Here is a 19,713-nt window from a genome sequence, read left to right on the forward strand (position 1 = left end):
CAAACAATGCAAGATACATGTTTCAAATCACCCTTGTTGCTGAATTATCTACAGTAACACAGGCTACAGATGCCACATACAGTTTTTTTTATTCGCTTTGTGTGTTAGTGTGATAATGTTGTGTGTTAGTGATAGTGTGTTATCAAAAGGTGTGATGAAGTTACAACACAGCCATGAGGTTCTGGGCTATAGAACAGAGTTTGCTGCCAATACAGTAAATGCTCTCACTGTACCATATGACTGAATCTACTGTAGTTGAGCTTTATAAGGGTGAGTTACAGTAATGTCTCTACCATGGTAATCTGTTTACAGTATCAAATGCATACATACTGTAATGTAAAATGCTGTATTTGATGCCATCGGTCTCCCTTCTTCTGGTGTATTTCTGATCAGTCTGATGTTACATTGTCATTGACTATTTCCTTTCCTTTATACTCTACTCTGCTCTGTTCACTCACTCACTCACACACACACACACACACACACACACACACACACACACACACACACACACACACACACACACACACACACACACACACACACACACACACACACACACACACACACACACACACACACACACATGTTGGGTTTTCATCTTTTATGGGGACTTTCCATAGGCGTAATGGTTTTTATACCGTACATACCGTATATTCTATCCCCCTACACTGCCCCTGCCCCTAAACCTAACCCTCACAGGAGACATTCTGCAATTTTACATTTTCAAAAAACATCACTTAGTCTGATTTATAAGATGTTTTCCTCATGGGGACCTAAAAATGTCCCCACAAGGATGAGGATTTCGGATATTGCTATCTTTGTGGGGACATTTTGTCCCCATAACGTGATGATTACCAGTCCACACATACACACACACACACACACACACACACACACACACACACACACACGCACGCACGCACGCACGCACACACACACACACACACACACACACACACACACACACACACACACACACACACACACACACACACACACACACACACACACACACACACACACATGTTGGGTTTTCATCTTTTATGGGGACTTTCCATAGGCGTAATGGTTTTTATACCGTACATACCGTATATTATATCCCCCTACACTGCCCCTGCCCCTAAACCTAACCCTCACAGGAGACATTCTGCAATTTTACATTTTCAAAAAACATCACTTAGTCTGATTTATAAGATGTTTTCCTCATGGGGACCTAAAAATGTCCCCACAAGGATGAGGATTTCGGATATTGCTATCTTTGTGGGGACATTTTGTCCCCATAACGTGATGATTACCAGTCCACACATACACACACACACACACACACACACACACACACACACACACACACACACACACACGCACAAACACACACACACACACACACACACACACACACACACACACACACACACACACACACACACACACACACACACACACACACACACACACACACACACACACACACACACACACACACACACACACACACACACACACACTCACACACACATGTCTGGTTCACTATCTTTCTGGGTATAAGCAGGCATAATGGTTACAAACTGTATATTCTCTCCCCTTACACTAACCCTACCCATAAACCTATCAATCACACAAAACTTTCTACATTTTTACATTACAGTAAAAAAAAAAAAAAGTCCCCGCAAGGACAAGTAATTACAGTTTTTTTTATTCGCTTTGGTACTATTTTCACTAGTACGGTGCACATTTTCAAAACTCTTAGTACAAAAATCTAAACTGATCACACTTGTAACACAGCTCGTCATTCTTTCAAAACCTGATGTAATGCTTTCATTCAGTTGCACATATCTTCAGTCCACATAATCATTGTTTCAAACACAAGATTATTGTAATATGTAATGAGAACATTTGGTTTAATCACTGAAACACAACAGTGTGATCTTCTTTCAGTTCAGTACTTTTAACAATCAGTTCATCCAACAGCAAACAATCCAAGATACATGTTTCAAATCTCCCTCATTGCTGAATTATCTACAGTAACACAGACTATATATGCCTCATAAGAAAATACACTTACATTACCTAATTTATGTAATTTAATCTATAATGTTTGTAATAGTATCTATCTATTCAGTGTGTTATCAAAAGGTGTGATGAAGTTACGACACAGCCATGAGGTTCTGGGCTATAGAACAGAGTTTGCTGCCAATACAGTAAATGCTCTCACTGTACCATATGACTGAATCTACTGTAGTTGAGCTTTATAAGGGTGAGTTACAGTAATGTGGCAGTCTCTAACATGGTAATCTGTTTTCAGTATCAAATGCATACATACTGTAATGTAAAATGCTGTATCTGGTGCCATCTGCCATCTCCCTTCTTCTGATGCATTTCTGATCAGTCTGATGTTACATTGTCATTGACAATTTCCTTTCCCTTATACTCTACTCTGCTCTGTTCACACACACACACACACACACACACACACACACACACACACACACACACACACACACACACACACACACACACACACACACACACACACACACACACACACACACACACACACACACACACACACACACACACACACACACACACACACACACACACACACACACACGTCTGGTTCACTATCTTTCTGGGTATAAGCAGGCATAATGGTTACAAACTGTATATTCTCTCCCCTTACACTAACCCTACCCATAAACCTATCAATCACACAAAACTTTCTACATTTTTACTTTACAGTAAAAAAAAAAAAAGTCAGCGCAAGGACAAGGAATTAGGATACTGCCATCTTTATAGGGACATTTTGTCCCCATAATGTAGAGTTTACCAGGCCACACACGCGCACACACTTTGAACATAGTAGTTATAATCTAAGATAAATCGCTTATAATGTAAAAATAATTAATTACATATGGTTATCCATATCGGAAATTGCAAACAAAGTAGAAACTATGTATATAGAATCAATATCAATATTTTTGAATTATATTATCCATTTCCAATAAACCGATATCACAATCCAGAAACAAGACCACCTCCATTAATCCTGCTTTCAGAGCCGGCCCAAGGCATAAGCGAACTAAGCGGCTGCTTAGGGCCCACTAGGCCACCAGAGGGCCCCCAAGAGCACAATAAATGACTCTCCGGCAAAGTTATTTTATGAAGATTGAAATCGCAAAACGTACTCATCAGTTGCCCGGTAACCTTTTTATGAATAGACGGATGGATTTGAGAATGTGATATGGTTTAGTGCGAATATGTTGTCTGACGTGCTGCATGTTTTGGACAGAGTAGACAGCATAGCTTCCAGTTTCTCCCTTGAAATGATAAGTTGTGTAGTCTACATTTTGGAAGTTTTTATTTAGAAAATAAAAAGGTTCTTTCTACACAGTCGAAGGGAATACAAAAAAATAAAAATTTATTTCCGTCAAAATAAAAGCTCTGTTTAATGTTTGAAAGAAATCAACATTTCTTGTTTTTAAAATAAGTCTCTTCTTCTCACCAAGGCTGCATTCATTTGATTAAAAATAGAGTAAAAACAGAAATATTGTAAAATAATATTATAATGTAAAACAACTGTTCTCTATGTGAATATATAGTAAAGTGTAATTTATTCCTGTGATCAAAGCTGAATTTATCATCATAACAGTCTTCAGTGTCACATGATCTTTCACAAATCATTCTATTATGATTTGATGCTCAACAAACATCTATTATTATCAGTGTTGAAAAACGTTTTTAGGATTTTTTTTTTGAAAGCTTTCTATTTCAGAGAAATGCTGTTCTTTTGAACCTTCTATTCATCAAAGAATCCTGAGGAAAAATGAGCATATTCAGCATAAGAGACTTAAAAAAAGTACATATCCCAGTGTGAACTGTAGTACTGTAAGACTTACTGTGACTTTGAATATTAACGCCTGATCACTCTTGTGGGTTTGCTACTGTTACAATTAAAAACCGTATAAGGATAAAAACATGACAGGCAGACATGATGTAACCAACACAACTACAACCAATACAATTTATACTGGGTTTGCGAATTATCAAGAATTGACAATAGTCAATCGTATTGGTGGCACCGAGGGGCCCCCAAATAAAATTCTGCTTAGGGCCCCATAAGGGCTCGGGCCGGCCCTGTGCTTAATCCTAATTTTGACCCAGTGTTTCTGTAACGAGATCCGGTAGATGAAGCAGAGGTAGAATATATTTTATGACTTGGACCTGAACATGATGGAACAACATTCTTATTGACTCGAATGAACTAATTTAGAACACACTGATCAGGCATAACATTATGAAGTGAAGTGATTATCTCTTCAACATGGCACCTGTTAGTGGGTGGGATATATTAAGCAGCAAGTGAACATTTTGTAAAAAAAAAAAGGGCCACAAACTGGGTCAGAGCATCTCCAAAACAACAGCTCTTTTGGGGTGTTCCTGGTCTGCAGTGGTCAGTATCTATCAAAAGTGGCCCAAGGAAGAAACAGTGGTGAACCGGCGACAGGGTCATGGGTGGCCAAGGCTCATTGATGCACATGGGGAGCAAAGGCTGACCCGTGTGGTCCGATCAAGTAGTGTTGTAGTGTATGGGGCAGCATAGCTGCAGACCAGTCAGGGTGCCCATGCTGATCCCTGTCCACCAACAGTGGGCATGTGAGCCTCAGAACTGGACCACGGAGCAATGGAAGAAGGTGGCCTGGTCTGATGAATTACGTTTTCTCTTACATCATACCTGGGGAACACATGGCACCAGGATGCACTATGGAAAGAAGGCAAGTCGTCGGAGGCAGTGTGATGCTTTGGGCAATGTTCTGCTGCAAATCTTGGGTCCTGCTATCCATGTGGATGTTACTTTGACACGTACCACCTACCTAAGCATTGTTGCTGACCATGTACACCCTTTCATGGAAACAGTATTCCCTGGTGGCTGTGGCCTCTTTCAGCAGGATAATGCGCCCTGCCACAAAGCAAAAATGATTCAGGAATGGCTTGAGGAGCACGACCTTGTGTTGACATGGCCACCAAATTCCCCAGATCTCAATCAAACCAAGCATCTGTGGGATGTGCTGAACAAACAAGTTAGATCCATGAAAGCCCTCGTAACTTACAGGACTTAAAGGATCTGCTGCTAACATCTTGGAGCCCGATACCACAGCACACCTTCATTGGTTTAGTGGAGTCCATGCCTCGACGGGTCAGGGCTGTTTTGGCAGCAAAAGGGGTACCAACACAATATTAGGTCATAATGTTATGCCTGATCGGTGTATATATAGCTAGTTGGTCACGTTCATGGCAAAATAAATAGCATAAGGAAAAGTTTATCTGGCACTTGAGACTCAAATAAACTCAAATTGTTTCTGCATTATTCCAATACGCTATAAAGCAAATTACAACATAGGACAACAAATGTATTATATTACAACAAATAATAAGATATAGTAAAATTAACATACAGTTTAACCCTTAATCGTCCCTCAAGTAGGGTTTACATTTGAGTCCCTTGGTCAGATAGACCCCAAAGTTTTACAGAGCGATTGCATAAGGAAATTTTTTTTTTTCACATGGAAAACTATATATAATTTTTTTTATTGACTTCTCAACTATACATTTATGCTGTGTTTTTGTGGGTATTTGGTAGTTTTTTTTTTACTTATTTACTGCACAAATACTTAACTATGTCATAAATTGGCTCATTAAAAATTTTTATGAACAAAATCCCTTGAATGATGAGCTTAATTAAATATAAATGGTTTTTGGACATTGCTCTATGTGTTAGGGATAGAATACTGCCATCTGTAGGTTTGTGGAAAAACTTTAGGAATTATGGTTAAAGAGAGTGCAATGACCATATTATCCACTAGAGGTCCATACACTCTTAAAAAAAAAAGGTTCTAGCCTATATGGCACCAAAAATGGTTCATGGCTGGATCATAGGGGAACCTTTTTTAGTGCTATATAGCACCAATTTTGGTGCTTCAGTGGTTCTTCTTTTATTTGCACATTTTATTTTCTCATGATTGTTCCATGTTGCATTTGTGCTCTAGTATTTGTCCTTCATTTATGTAGGGATTTTTTTCAGATTTATGCCAGTTTTGTTGATTTTATTTGCCAGTTTCTATACAAATGCTCCCTGTTGCGGTCACACACGTGTGTGTTTGTGTGTGTGTGTGTGTGTGTGTGTGCGTATGTGTGTATGAGACAGAAAGTTCGTTCCACTTTGTGTTTATGCTCTAGGACCAGATCTTGATATAAATGTAGACATTTTCAGATTTATACTTGATTTAGTTGATTTTTTTTTACAAACAAAGTGCCATTTTTGTGTTGTTTTACACTTTCCCATTCATTTTCAATGTGGGGTCAATCTGACCCCGAGGGACACCCCGAGGGACTTGGTAAATTTTTTTTTACACACCTTATTAGATAGCCTAGATGTAAGGGAACATTTTTTAAAAATGAATGAAAAGTCCAGTGGGGTCAGCTGGACCCCAAGGGCCGATTAAGGGTTAAACTTACAATGCATGGAGTGCATGGGGAAAAGAGACTGCAGGAATTGAGGAGGTTGATTGAAAAAAAAATATATAACTTTCTCGTTGAGAGTAGGAGTAAGTGAACTGGCAGGCCGGCAGAGGGAGACAACTCATCACGAAAGCATAGACTTCAAACCTGTGAGCATAGAAATTACATTACACTGTCGTAATCAGACATCAAATCTATTTTTTTTTTATATTAGAAATAATAGTGTTAAAGTGGTTGATTGATTTTAAATAAATGATAGATTTGACACAACTAACCTATTAGGATTATGCTGTTGGGTGTGAACAACATTAAAACACTGAATAACATTAGCAGGTAAAAACGTTCCGTTTTAGCCGCTTTTAAAAACTTTCATGACCAATCAAAGACGCCAACAAATAAATTAGAAACAGTTATCAGCCAATCAGAAGCGTTGTTACAAAGCGCTCATAACTCTTCCGCAACAGCCTCGTTAGCGCAGTAGGTAGCGCGTCAGTCTCATAATCTGAAGGTCGTGAGTTCGATCCTCACACGGGGCAGTCAGTGTTTTGTCATGATTTCAGAATGACCAAGTTTACATAAATAAGATTGTAATATGTGAATATTACATGGTCATTTCAATAGTTGGGGTACATCAATGATTGAACCATGCTTTACACATTGCAGGTTTTTTATTATTATTAATAATTAGGCTAATTTCTGTGTATGGATGCTTTGGCAGTAGGCTACTTTGAGACTGGAACAAAATTCAAAAGCGAAAGGGAGTCAGGAAATGTTCATTTTATATTTCTAGACTTTTTATTATTTTGTATTTAAAATTAAGTTTTTTTTGTTTTTACCTTTTATGCAGTTCTTTATCAGCGCTTTACTTCATAGTAATTTGCTAATGTTTTAAATTCTTACAGTTAGGGATGCACGATATATCGGCAACATATCGTTATCGGCCGATAAATGATTATTTTTGATGTTATCGTTATCGGTCCAATAAGAAAATTTGACCGATATAGTCAAGCCGATAGATAATGTATTATTTCCTTCAGCTGAGACGGACGCGCTGTCCACCATGATGGGTTTGAATTGCTCTAAATATGTTTGGAATCACTTCGAAAAGGAAAATACAGTTATGTGCAACATGTGCAGCGCAAGTCTTCTATAATCTACATAAAATGATAATGAGAATAGAGTAGGCTGTAAAAGAGCGTTGTGTTTCAGCGCGTTTGTTGAGGGAAGAGCGCGCCCACGGAGTTACACCTTCATGACGAGCACAGTCAAGTTTGCTTGTGCATTCACAGCCTTTTGTGCCATTGTAAGTTGTAATATTATATTTATTATTATTCTGTGTATGTAATATCATATAGGATGCGTTTGGTTGAGTTAATTAACGATGCAGTAAAGCACTTCATTGTACCGGCGCGCGCATTTCAAACAGAAATGCACAGCATTAATAACTACTGGGACTGTCCTATACATAACACTGCAATGAGAATATTTCTGTTATAAAACTTAGTGAATTCTCTGGGTTTAGTTGTTTTTCAGCGCGCTGTTGTGGGAAGCGTCAACAACGCATTCTGACCAGCACAGTCAAGTTCGCTTGTGCATTCGCGTCATTTTAAGCATATGTAAGTCGTAATATTACGTTTTTGTAGTATAAACATCTGATTAAAGTCATATAGGATGTGTTTCGTTAAGTCAATAACCCGCAGTGCTTCACTGTACCGGTGATCATCTTCAGCTTCAGCACGCTCTCAAACAGGGGAAGAGCATCCACAGGAGTTATAACCCTTCACCTATGCGTGATTTTGTGCTAATATAAGTTGTAATATTATATTTATTTTGTATAAATATCTGATTGTTCTCATATATGATGCGTTTAGTTGTTAATTAAACTTCTAAGCGCTTCAGTTTATGGTTGTTCGTTCATTCTCTCCAGCTTCAGCGCGCTCTCAAACAGCAACATTATTCCTAATAGACTAGACTAATATTACAGATGTTTACTATTACTGTAATATTAAACATATTTTTTTTTTCAAAAACACAGAGGCATTATTTTTTATAATTAGCACTTTTATTGTTCTCGTATCATTTCCATCAACAATATGGTTTGATTAAAACCATTTCTTTATCGTCTGTGCGGAGGTTATTTCATGCACTTGCATTCTGATTCTTTATTATGCTGTTCAATTACTTGTTTGCATTATTTAGGTATATTATTTTTATTTTTTAGACAATATAATTTTTGGTAACATTTTACAAATAAGGTCTCATTTTATTAATGCATTAACTATCATGAACAAACAGAGAGCAATAACCTTTGTTTCTTTTAGTAATAAAATGTTTGTGTTTTGTAACAGTCCATTCACAGTTCATACCTAATGTTAAAAGACACAACTTTGGGTCTGAATATGTTGAGATTAACATGAAATAAAATTAATAAATCCTGTTGAAGTATTGTTCATTCATTGTTGGTTAACTAATACTAACAAAAATTAAACCTTATTGTAAAGTGTTAAAAAAAAAAATTTGGCCATAGGAGTGTAAAATTAATTTGAAAAGGTAAGGAATCTCACACTGGTTCAAATAGGCTACTGTAGTGTATAGGTTTGATTTATGTTGAAGTGTTTTTGGACATGGCTTTTAATGGTGAGCCTTTTGTTTTTGTAATCAGGCTCTCAGAGTTTATTAAAATTTGTATTTAGATTTATCGGCCAATATATCGGTTATCGGCTTTCAAATATTAAGAATTATCGGTTATCGGTATCGGCCAAAATGTTCATATCGGTGCATCCCTACTTACAGTCATGATGTAGACTAAAGCTGAGAGAGAGAGAGAGAGAGAGAGAGAGAGAGAGAGAGAGAGAGAGAGAGAGAGATTTCTGAATGATTCCACATGCTGAATGAATTCAGTGACACTCTCAGTGAACGGGACGCTGGGGCGCTTTTCCCGTCTCGGTTTGGGTAGGAAGGACTCATACAGCCGGTGCAGCATGTGAAAGTCCAACACGGGCGACTTTCTCCTCTTTTCTTTTTACACATTTTGCAGCCAGTCTCTGATCAGAGATAAGCAATTCCACCGCACTGATTTCTCCACTGAAATGCCGTCATGTCACGCGTGAATGTCAGCTGGATCATTACGGTGCTCGCGGTGGAGCTCGCGACACTGTCCGCCGCGCACGCTCACAGCTGTCACGAGGTGAAAACGGCGTTTCAGGTGCGTCAGATCGGCCAGCTGAAATGGGTGCCGGAAACACCTGCTACAGGTGAGTGTCAACGCAATGGGCAGTCGTGTGTCATCTTGGCGATCTTGGTTTGACTGTGACTAAAACTGAAACGTGTCTCTATGATGTTTATGGATGTTCCTGCTTTGATTTTGACATGGTAAAGACTTGCCGCCAAAATATCAGTTAGCTGCTTGTTTTGTAAAATGATTGGAACATGATTTTCATGTTTCTATGATTTATTGCATTTTGTTTACTTATTTAGCCTGCTTGCTTCGACCACAGTGTTTGTAGAAGCAACAATATTTGTGATTAATTAGGTATCTTGGCTGAAATAGATTATGGTTAAATCTGTGGTAAGTCTTTTGTTGTGGTGAGCAACCAGGTGCTGTGGGATTGACGGTTTGAATTCCCATATGTTCTATTAATGAAGGGCATTCTTTAGGTGTCCATTGACCACAACAGCCACACAAAAAAGATTTACTTGGAAGTGCAATTTAACCACAAGGAACAACTTTAAAGCTAGCACCTAAAGGTTGTCTCAATCAGCATTTTAGTTGCACTACCCAGAGACTCGACCGTTTCTAGTGCTGTCAAATTGGTTCCAGGGTTACTGAAATATTTCCATGCTAAAAATTCCCACAGTGCACTGTTAAAAACCATCAGCTGCTCACTATATTTACTTACTAGAAATGTTATCATGTCTCTGCATGTTTCATGGTGCCACTGAACTTGATAAACAAATCAAATCACTGAATGCATATGAGTAGGCCTATTAATATGCAGGGAATTATTAGATTAGATTCTCTTTTCAAATAATATTATAATCAATATATTTATTGGCTTTATAACTGGAATTCAAGAGTCATTTTTGTCTTTATTTTGTTGCTCTTGACAGGAAATTCTATTTCCATTTTACAAGTTCATTGATGGATTTTTGACATTTTCATGCAAATGCACGTGTGCTCAAGGCTCTCGACTCTGTATTGTGAAAAATGTCTTGGTTAACTTCAGACAAGGATCGTGTCAGGTTAAGGGAAGCGGTGTTGACAGATGCATTCAGCCAGCTGCTTTGACACATGACTCAGCGAACGGGAGCGAGCCCTGCTGGAATGACACCGGTCGAGCTCAGCAGGTACAAATACGCAGGGCCAAAGTTCTCACGGTGCGTAAACTCACAGCCAGGTCTGGTTCTCCTATGACAGGGATGCCCATCCTGCTCCTAGAGATCAACCTACCTGCATAGTTTAGGAACCGAATACTAATCGTGCACACTCGAACCAGGTGACTGAGGTTATAGGGGTCACTTGAAAAGGTACTGCTGAAACACAAGCCAACTGAACTGCGAGTCAGTAATTTGCTTGACTGTCTATCGGACTTTCTGTATGTCGGTCGATCGATCTATTGTTCATTCTGCCTATTGTTTATCCGTCCGTCCGTCTGTTAATTTATTTATTACGTCCATGTTCATTCTCTATCATCCATCCATCCATCCATCCATCCATCCATCCATCCATCCATCCATCCATCCATCCATTGTTTTATCAATCTCTCTATCCGTCTATCCATATATATATATATATCTCTGTTGTTCATTCTATCTATTGTTTTATCATCCATCCATCCTCCATCCCTTGTTTTATCTATATATCTATCCATCCATCCATATAAATCTGTTGTTTATTCTATCTATCTATCTATCTATCTATCTATCTATCTATCTATCTATCTATCTATCTATCTATCTATCTATCTATCTATCTATCTATCTATCTATCTATCTATCTATCTATCTATCTATCTATCTATCTATCTATCTATCTATCTATCTATCTATATATATCTGTTGTTCATTCTATCTATTGTTTTTCCATCCATCCATCCATCCATCCATCCATCCATCCATCCATCATCCCTGTTGTTCATTCTATCCATCCATCCATCCATCCATCCATCCATCCATCCATCCATCCATCCATCCATCCATCCATCCATCCATCCATCCATCCATCCATCCATCCATCCATCCATCCATCCATCCATCCATCCATCCATCCATCCATCCATCCATCCATCCATCCATCCATCCATCCATCCATCCATCCATCCATCCATCCATCCATCCATCCATCCATCCATCCATCCATCCATCCATCCATCCATCCATCCATCCATCCATCCATCCATCCATCCATCCATCCATCCATCCATCCATCCATCCATCCATCCATCCATCCATCCATCCATCCATCCATCCATCCATCCATCCATCCATCCATCCATCCATCCATCCATCCATCCATCCATCCATCCATCCATCCCCTTGTTTTATCTGCATCTGATTAGGGTTAGCTTTCATAGTTCTCATGGTGATCAGTGCTGATTACATGTAAACTTATTCTGGATTATGTAATCAGATTTCCAAAAATTAAGTATTAGATTATATTACATGAGCCTATCACAAAAAAACTGAGACACATTTGATCACTAACCCATTTTTAAGAAGTGTTTTCTTTACATTGCAACATTGCACGTTGTTATTGCTGAATAAAGTCGTTATTATTGTTTGTTTTTGCGCACAAAAAGTATTCTCGACAGTTAAAAAAATTAAGGTTGAACCACTGGAGTCTCATGGACTATTCTAACAATGTCTTTACAACCTTTCTGGTCCTTGAAAGTGTTCATTAAATTGCAGTCTATGTAGGGGTCAGAGAGCGCTCGGAAAAAACGAAAGTATAAAGTATAAACATAATGACAATCTTGCACGCTGTACAGTTTGTTGCTGACATGTTATGTTTGAGTTAAACAAGTTTCATTTCATGTGCATATTTTTTCAGGTCGGCTAGTTGCCAAGGCTACATGAAAACAACAAACTCCTTAGACCTGTTTAAAGTTGCAATGAAATATAAATAAAAGCAGTTTACATAAATAGTATAAGCAGCTTATGTAAATAGTAAAAGTGATCTACATAATTTTACTTTTTGTTCTTTTTTTTTTTTTGTACAAATAATTGCATAGGCCTATAGAAATTATATATTAATGATATATTATATTATAATATACAAGTAAAGTCATGTTCTGTGGTGAAATTCGGGATACTTTTCCTCCTTTCATGTTTTTTTTTTTTTTGGGGGGGGGGTGACTTTTTTCAGGTTGGGATGTCTGTAACACTGTCTTAGTACATTAAGCCACGTTAAGCGTTTTCTTATAACATTTAAAAAAAAAAATTTTATTTATAGTTTTCATTTTTTACAAAAACACTAAAACAAAATGAAACAACGAAATAAGACAACAAAAACCCTCTCTCCACAAGGCAAGATAATAAATAATCATAAAAATAGAAATAAACAGTAATAAGCATATATTTACATCTAGTCTGTCTACATTTGTTGTTTCTACATTTTAATTTAATTGTAACCAATTACTTTTATTTAAAATTTATTCATTTTTTTTAAAGTATAAGAAAAAATGAGAATCGTGCAAGAGAATCGTGATCTCAATTCCCATGGAGAAAAATCGTGATTCACATTTTAGCAAGAATCGTGCAGCCCTAGTATAGCCCGCTTTTAGGTAAGGTCTAGATATGCAGAAGCATTTAGAGCATTTATGTACAAGTATCTTAATGAGCCTAGTCTCTCAGTAGAAACCTTGTGCCCTCTGGTATGATTTCTCTGTTTATTTGACTGAATGATGATTTGTAGACTTAGCGTAGAAATCGTTCCTCTGGGAGCCAAGACCATACCACAGCAAAACCATAATTACAATAAACCTCAGGTTAGTGTGGCTTTTGCCTTCCTCCTAAGATCATTAAACTCTTTATTTCCTTTTTGCGGTCCGCAAAATAAAAGTTTAAAGTGAGCCAAAGGATTAAATAAGTTCTAAATAGCTTTTGTTGCAGATAGACTGGAATTCTCATTTTCTATTATGAACGGAGTCTCAGAATGTAGAACTCTCAGATTAAGCTTTGTGCAGTTTTTTTGTTAATATTTCATATTAAAAGGAGCGTATCTTCCTGACAAAACTTGACTTATCAGAAGGTGCCAATAAATTATTATTCACGAATAGTTCATACAAAAAGGAAAATGCTGTCATCATTTAAAGTCAGTGTTTTGGTTCAAACAACATTGGATTCCATTGACAGTCATTGTAGACCATGGGTGGTCCAAACCTGCTCCTGGATGGCCACTGTCCTGCAGAGTGTTGCTCCAATTTGCCTCAACACACCTGCCTGGAAGTTTCTATTATGCCTAGTAACACCTTGACATGTGTCCGAAATCACCCCCTATACCCTTAAATAGGGCACTATCTTAGGGGACAGCCATTTGTAGTGGTGTCCGAAACTATAGTGGACTTTTATTGAGTGCTCTCATTCAATCCCACAATGCACTGCAATAACGAGTGTACAACCGATATATTTTAAACGGCTAGAGAATACCATAATGCACTATGAGGGTCGCGTGTCGAATTAATTCCCGCGTCTGAATAGAAGATGGCACCCACAACTTAATCATCCATCCATCCATCCATTTTCCAAACTGTTGATCCAATGTGGCTACAGCGTAATATCATACAGGTATAAATTCCGTTTTAATTGATTATTACGATGCAAAAGCGGCAGCCTATCTGGCACACTCAGTGTCCGAATTCACTCACTTGTTTTCATTCACTCCTTCAAGTGGATTATATTGGTGGAGTATTGTAGGGAATAGTGAATGAGGGTATAGGGGAAGATTTTGTACACAGCACTTGGTTAGCTAGTTCAAGTGTGTTTAATTGTGTTTGGAGCTAAACATTTTTAGGACAGTGGCCCTACAGGAGAAGGATTGGACATACATGGCAATGGTAGAGACGGAAAAAAGTTTCATCTTTTGTGTTCCATAGAACCTTATAATCTTAGCCTGACGTTGTCATACTCAATTCTAGACAGAATATGAGTCTGATTCTGCTCCGTTGGGCTGTGATTATGGGGCGTGTCTCAACCGAACCAGGAAAGACCTCAATTGGATAGACCTACAACCAATCAGAGCAACGGAGCGACGCATAACGTTAGTTGTCAAATGTCAACTGAACTCAACTGCACTTGTTGCCAAGTCCGCAGTTTTGCCGTGGGCTGTTTTTCCATGTCCGCGGGTTGAAACGACCCCGACTATGTGATATTTAGACCCAGGCAACCCAGACAAAAAAACACACATTTTACCCCCCAAACGCCTTTTTTTCCGAAGACCCCCCGAAAAGCTATTGGGCTTGGTTTGGGCTAGTTTTGAGTAGCAATTGGGCGGGTTTTGTTGTGAAAACTTGGCAACCCTGTGCACGCGCGCTGGAAGAAGTGAGTGTAAATGATGTTTGCCAGTGTTGTAAAAAAGAATTTAAGGATACACAGAGTACTTACTTACCAACACGATCATCATTTCTGAGAGAAATAGTAAAGGTGAATGGATATACGAACAAGTTTAGGATTAGAACAAATTCAACCCAAGCGCTCTTTGGTGACGTGGATGCTTGCGTTACTGTTGATCATCTGTCCATCATCGTCTAAAGCCCGCCCTGACAATTTGATTGGTCCGAACAGCTTCTGTTCGGGCATAGTTGCTCCCCAACGGATCGAGTTCAGACCGAACTGCCGACGACAAAATGTTGTTGGCGAGGCTAAATTCGGCTGGCATCCAGGCTATTATAATCTCATTCAGATTTGGAATGTCTTTAGGTGAAGAAATGATGACAGATTTTTTATTGGAATTATGCAGCATACCAAACTGGGTTACACTTTATTTTTTATTGTGTGTCCCCATTACAGTTTAATTATACATTTAAGTACTGAGTAATAGTAATTAACTACTTGTACTTACTATAGGATTAGGGTAGGAATAGGGTTTGGTTTAGGGTTATTTCTCATCAAGCACTAACCTGATAATTGAGAGCTGTTCTTGTATCAGCAGTGAAGTTCAGAACTACACTACTACAGTCTGTTTATTTGCCACAGTGACTTGCCGCAATAGGCTGAGACTGCAGCCCAAACCAAAACAGCTGAAAGTGGTAGACTTGGAATGTGTTCTTGATAAAAGGTGCTCCTTTGCACTGACCTGAGAATAGTGTCATCAGGTGAGCATTTTACTGGAGTATCAGTCCAGTTTTCAGAGCAGCAGAGTAAAGATTGTATGCAGTGGTACATGCTTTATCTGCAGGCATAGCAGTCCTTGGGCGACAGCTGATGAGCATTGAGCAGCGAGACCGAAGCCCAGAGGTCGGCGAGCATGTAAGACAGCAGCCACAGACAACAAGAGGCTTTGAGCAAGAGTCTGGAATCTCAGACACATTGAAACGTTTCCAAACACTATAACTAATGGGCAGAAACTCAAGACTCCTCATAATAGTGATCAGTACTTCGGGATTCTAAGGCAATTCTATCTGTCTGTCTGTCTGTCTGTCCATATATCTTTCTGTCCATCCATCAATCCATCTATCATCTATCCATCTGTCTATCTATATTTCTATCTGTCCATATATCTTTCTATCCATCTGTCCATCCATCAGTCCATCCATCAATCCATCTATCATCTATCCATCTGTCTATCTATATGTCTGTCCATCCATCTATCTGCCTGTCCATCAATCCATCTATCATCTATCCATTTGCCTTTCTGTCTGTCTGTTCATCCATCTATCTGCCAGTCCATCCATCTATCAATCAATCCGTCCGTCCGTCCACCCATCCCATCCCATCCAATCCCATCCCATCCCAAAGTTAAAGGTTCTTTATGGAACCACCAGTGCTATTTAATTTTTTTTTTTACAGCATTCTGTCTTTGTATCTACAGCATCTATCTGTTGACCTATTATTCTGTCATTTAATTGTTTTATCAATCTTCCTCTATTGTCTACCTCTAGATAGACCCCTCCTCTTTTATAGTTGCAGAACTCCGTAAGCTGTTTGTTGCTCCATTAGGGAGGACCTAATGTTGCAGAGGGTTGAAATCTGGGTTTGCTCGCTCTCTTCAGAAGCGCTGACAGGATCTGAGGGCTTGAGACTCGCTGTCTGTCCTCAGATCAGATGCCAAGCAAAGCAGCTCCCTGAATCTCCACCTTTGAAACCCAGGCTCTCTTTCAAAAATGGCTGTGTTGATAACTAATCCTGTGAGTCTTTGAGCATGGATATTCAAAAGAGTTTTCAGGACCTTGCGTATACGTTTGTGTAATATTTTTATTATGATGAGCTTCAGTTCTCCAGTTCTCTCTATAATGTGTGTGTGTGTGTGAATTAAAATGACCCTTTTCCTCTTCAGGCATAATGTTACTACTTTAGATGAGCCTTTAAAAAGAGAGAGGGTTAAGGAATTGTTTATTATGACTCATTTAATGAAATGAAGCAAGCATAGCAATAAAATATTTAAAGGTCAGTCAGTATCTCCTACACTCCACACCATTAAATCTTGCTCATTCAGGCCTAATTAATCAATATTGGATTTCCAGCCATTCTGTTGGGTCAAAAGTTCTTTAGTTAATTAAGTTGCAGAGACCTTTATCTGTCTAGTGGTTAAGCCATTCATGTGGAGGTTTGTTAGCTGAGGCAAGGATGAAGATGGTTTTCTTCATAAAGACACGACTACTGCTTTCTGTGGGCCACAGTCCATTACGGCTGTCTGACTTGCCTCTTGTCTGCTGCATTGTTTTATCATTAGCTAGATGGATTATTGCTGAGTAAGAGCTTCAGCCTGGTCTCAACAGCTACAGAATATTACTGCCTTGTCTATTTATGGATCCAGGAGTTGCTCACCCCGTGTAACCTAGCTAAATTTATGATGTAATGATATTTCCAATATCTGATAATTTTATAGTTTTTTTTTCATATAATATTTTTGTATAAAATAAAATGCACTGGATACTTTTTGTTTTGTTTTTATGTCTTTCCATTTTTTTTTTTGTCTCCAGAAACTAAATGTGACTGGAATGTAAACAGCAAAGCCACATAGCTTAAACTTACCTGACTGTTGAATATAGCCACCACTCATTTTTAAATGCTTGTGTGGAACATCAAATGCTTTTTTGATGGGGACTCTCGAGGTAAAACGCTGTTCTATGATGAAAGGTGTAGAACAGCCCATGCATTCATGCTTTGAATCTCTGGCATGAGAAGAAAGACCAAACGTCTTTGCCTATTTACTCCTCTTCAGGCTTTAACATCTGCAGGCCCTCCTCTTAGTCTCTCATACCTCAGCAAAACACCCTTTTAGTGCATCCAGAACCCTGTATGTTTATGCCAAAGCATGTTGGTATTTGCGTCGCAAATATAATGTGGTGTAATGAATCAAAATTTGGGCTGGTAACCAGAAAGTTGTTGGTTCAAGCACTGTGAGGGCAGAGCCATGACCATTGTGTCCTTAAGTTGCTTTAGGTTCAAAAAGCAACACATGCCTTTTACCTTTTTTTTTTTCTTTTTTTCTAGATATATCACCACATTGTAGTATTACCGAAATACTACAGAAACTGATTAAAAAGTAATCAAATGTAAATTAACACTGGATAGTCTTTTGTTGTTTTATCAACATTTATGACAGACATTCATTAGGCTGCTGTCACTTTATTAGATGCATTCACACGGAGCGTCAACGCTTGGCTGTGGGTGTGTCTGAAACTGATTCTGACCCGACCGTCATAGTGACAGCAGCCAATCACATTACTTTTCCATCTTTGGTTGCTTGAACGCAATTGGCTAGCGTCTTCACTAGGATATTTGAATAGGCGATCTGATTGGCTGACGCGTGCGTTGGTGCTTAAAGTTGAAACGTTTTCAACTTCTGCCTAGGGCTGGGCACCGAACGGCGATACTTTTGTGGTATCGAACGAAAAACTCCAATACTATGAGTATCGAAAAATGATTTATCTTTCGGTGCCAAATTTCAGTTCCAAAAGCCAAGCGGCTGTGTCTGTTTGAACCTGTAGCATACTTGCATGTAAGGACCTAAAGCACCGGCGATTGGCTGTCCACCACCATGTGACGGGGAGGATTTCTGAAGATACTCGCAGTCACACAACACAAGTGTTGTTGTTTTTTCCTCATGTGTTCTACCACGTTGTTTTACAATGCCAAAGAGGTCTAAAGTGTGGCTACACTTTATAAAAGTGGATGCCGAGTCAGCAAAGTGCAACATATGCGATAAGAGTATTGCAACCAATGGCGCAAAAGGAAAACTTTCTGTGAGACGTAAGTTCACAAACAGCGCGAGTGAATCACAGCGTGCGCGCGCTCTCTCTTTCCCTCTCAAAATGCTCAAATGGCTTCACATCAACGCATCGCATCTGCACTGAGCTGCACAGTTGACACAGGATTTGCCACTTGCACAATCGAGGCAGTGTCACATCATCACTAAAGTTTATCATTTGCATTTATTTTTAAGTCTTGCCAGTGTTCAAACCACTCAGCACACACACACACACACACACACACACACACACATGTTTGTTTTTGTGAAATGTGAGGACATTCCATAGGCGTAATGGTTTTTATACCGTACAAACCATATTTTCTATCCCCTTACACTGCCCCTGCCCCTAAACCTAGTCCTCACAGGAGACTGTGCAGTTCACTTTCTGTGAAAAAAAACTTGTTTTGTGTGATTTATAAGCATTTTGAAAAGTGAGGACATGGGGAACGTCCTCATATTTCACCCTCTTTTTGTAATACCTGTGTCATACCCATGTCATTATACACATTTGTGTCCTGATATTTCACGAAAACATGCCCACACACACACACACACACACACACACACACACACACACACACACACACACACACACACACACACACACACACACACACACACACACACACACACACACAGGCCATCTCACAAAAAGCTTGCGAGTACAAATTGTGCTGAAATGGTCAAATACATATTCCCTCATTGTCAGAAATAAAATTCAGGCCCTGAATGAATGTCTGTAAAATTCCCTAGAAATAATTCTACATGATAAAAAGAAGGCT

At 38.8% G+C, this 19,713-nt stretch overlaps 1 protein-coding gene across 2 annotated transcripts in view; it reads left to right on the forward strand.

Annotated features, from left to right (window-relative positions):
* Window positions 1–9,403: 9,403 nt before the first annotated feature.
* gpc5c (glypican 5c) overlaps window positions 9,404–19,713 on the forward strand; it is a 217,465-nt gene continuing 207,155 nt past the window's right edge. For both annotated transcript variants that reach the window (XM_079819171.1, XM_079819172.1), the window contains exon 1: window positions 9,404–9,773. In XM_079819171.1, the coding sequence (XP_079675297.1) occupies window positions 9,617–9,773 (157 nt within the window). In that variant the 5' untranslated portion in view covers window positions 9,404–9,616. The remainder of the gene's footprint in view (window positions 9,774–19,713) is intronic.

This window comes from Gobio gobio (assembly GCF_949357685.1).
Source record: "Gobio gobio genome assembly, chromosome: 6".
Lineage (NCBI taxonomy): Eukaryota > Metazoa > Chordata > Actinopteri > Cypriniformes > Gobionidae > Gobio > Gobio gobio.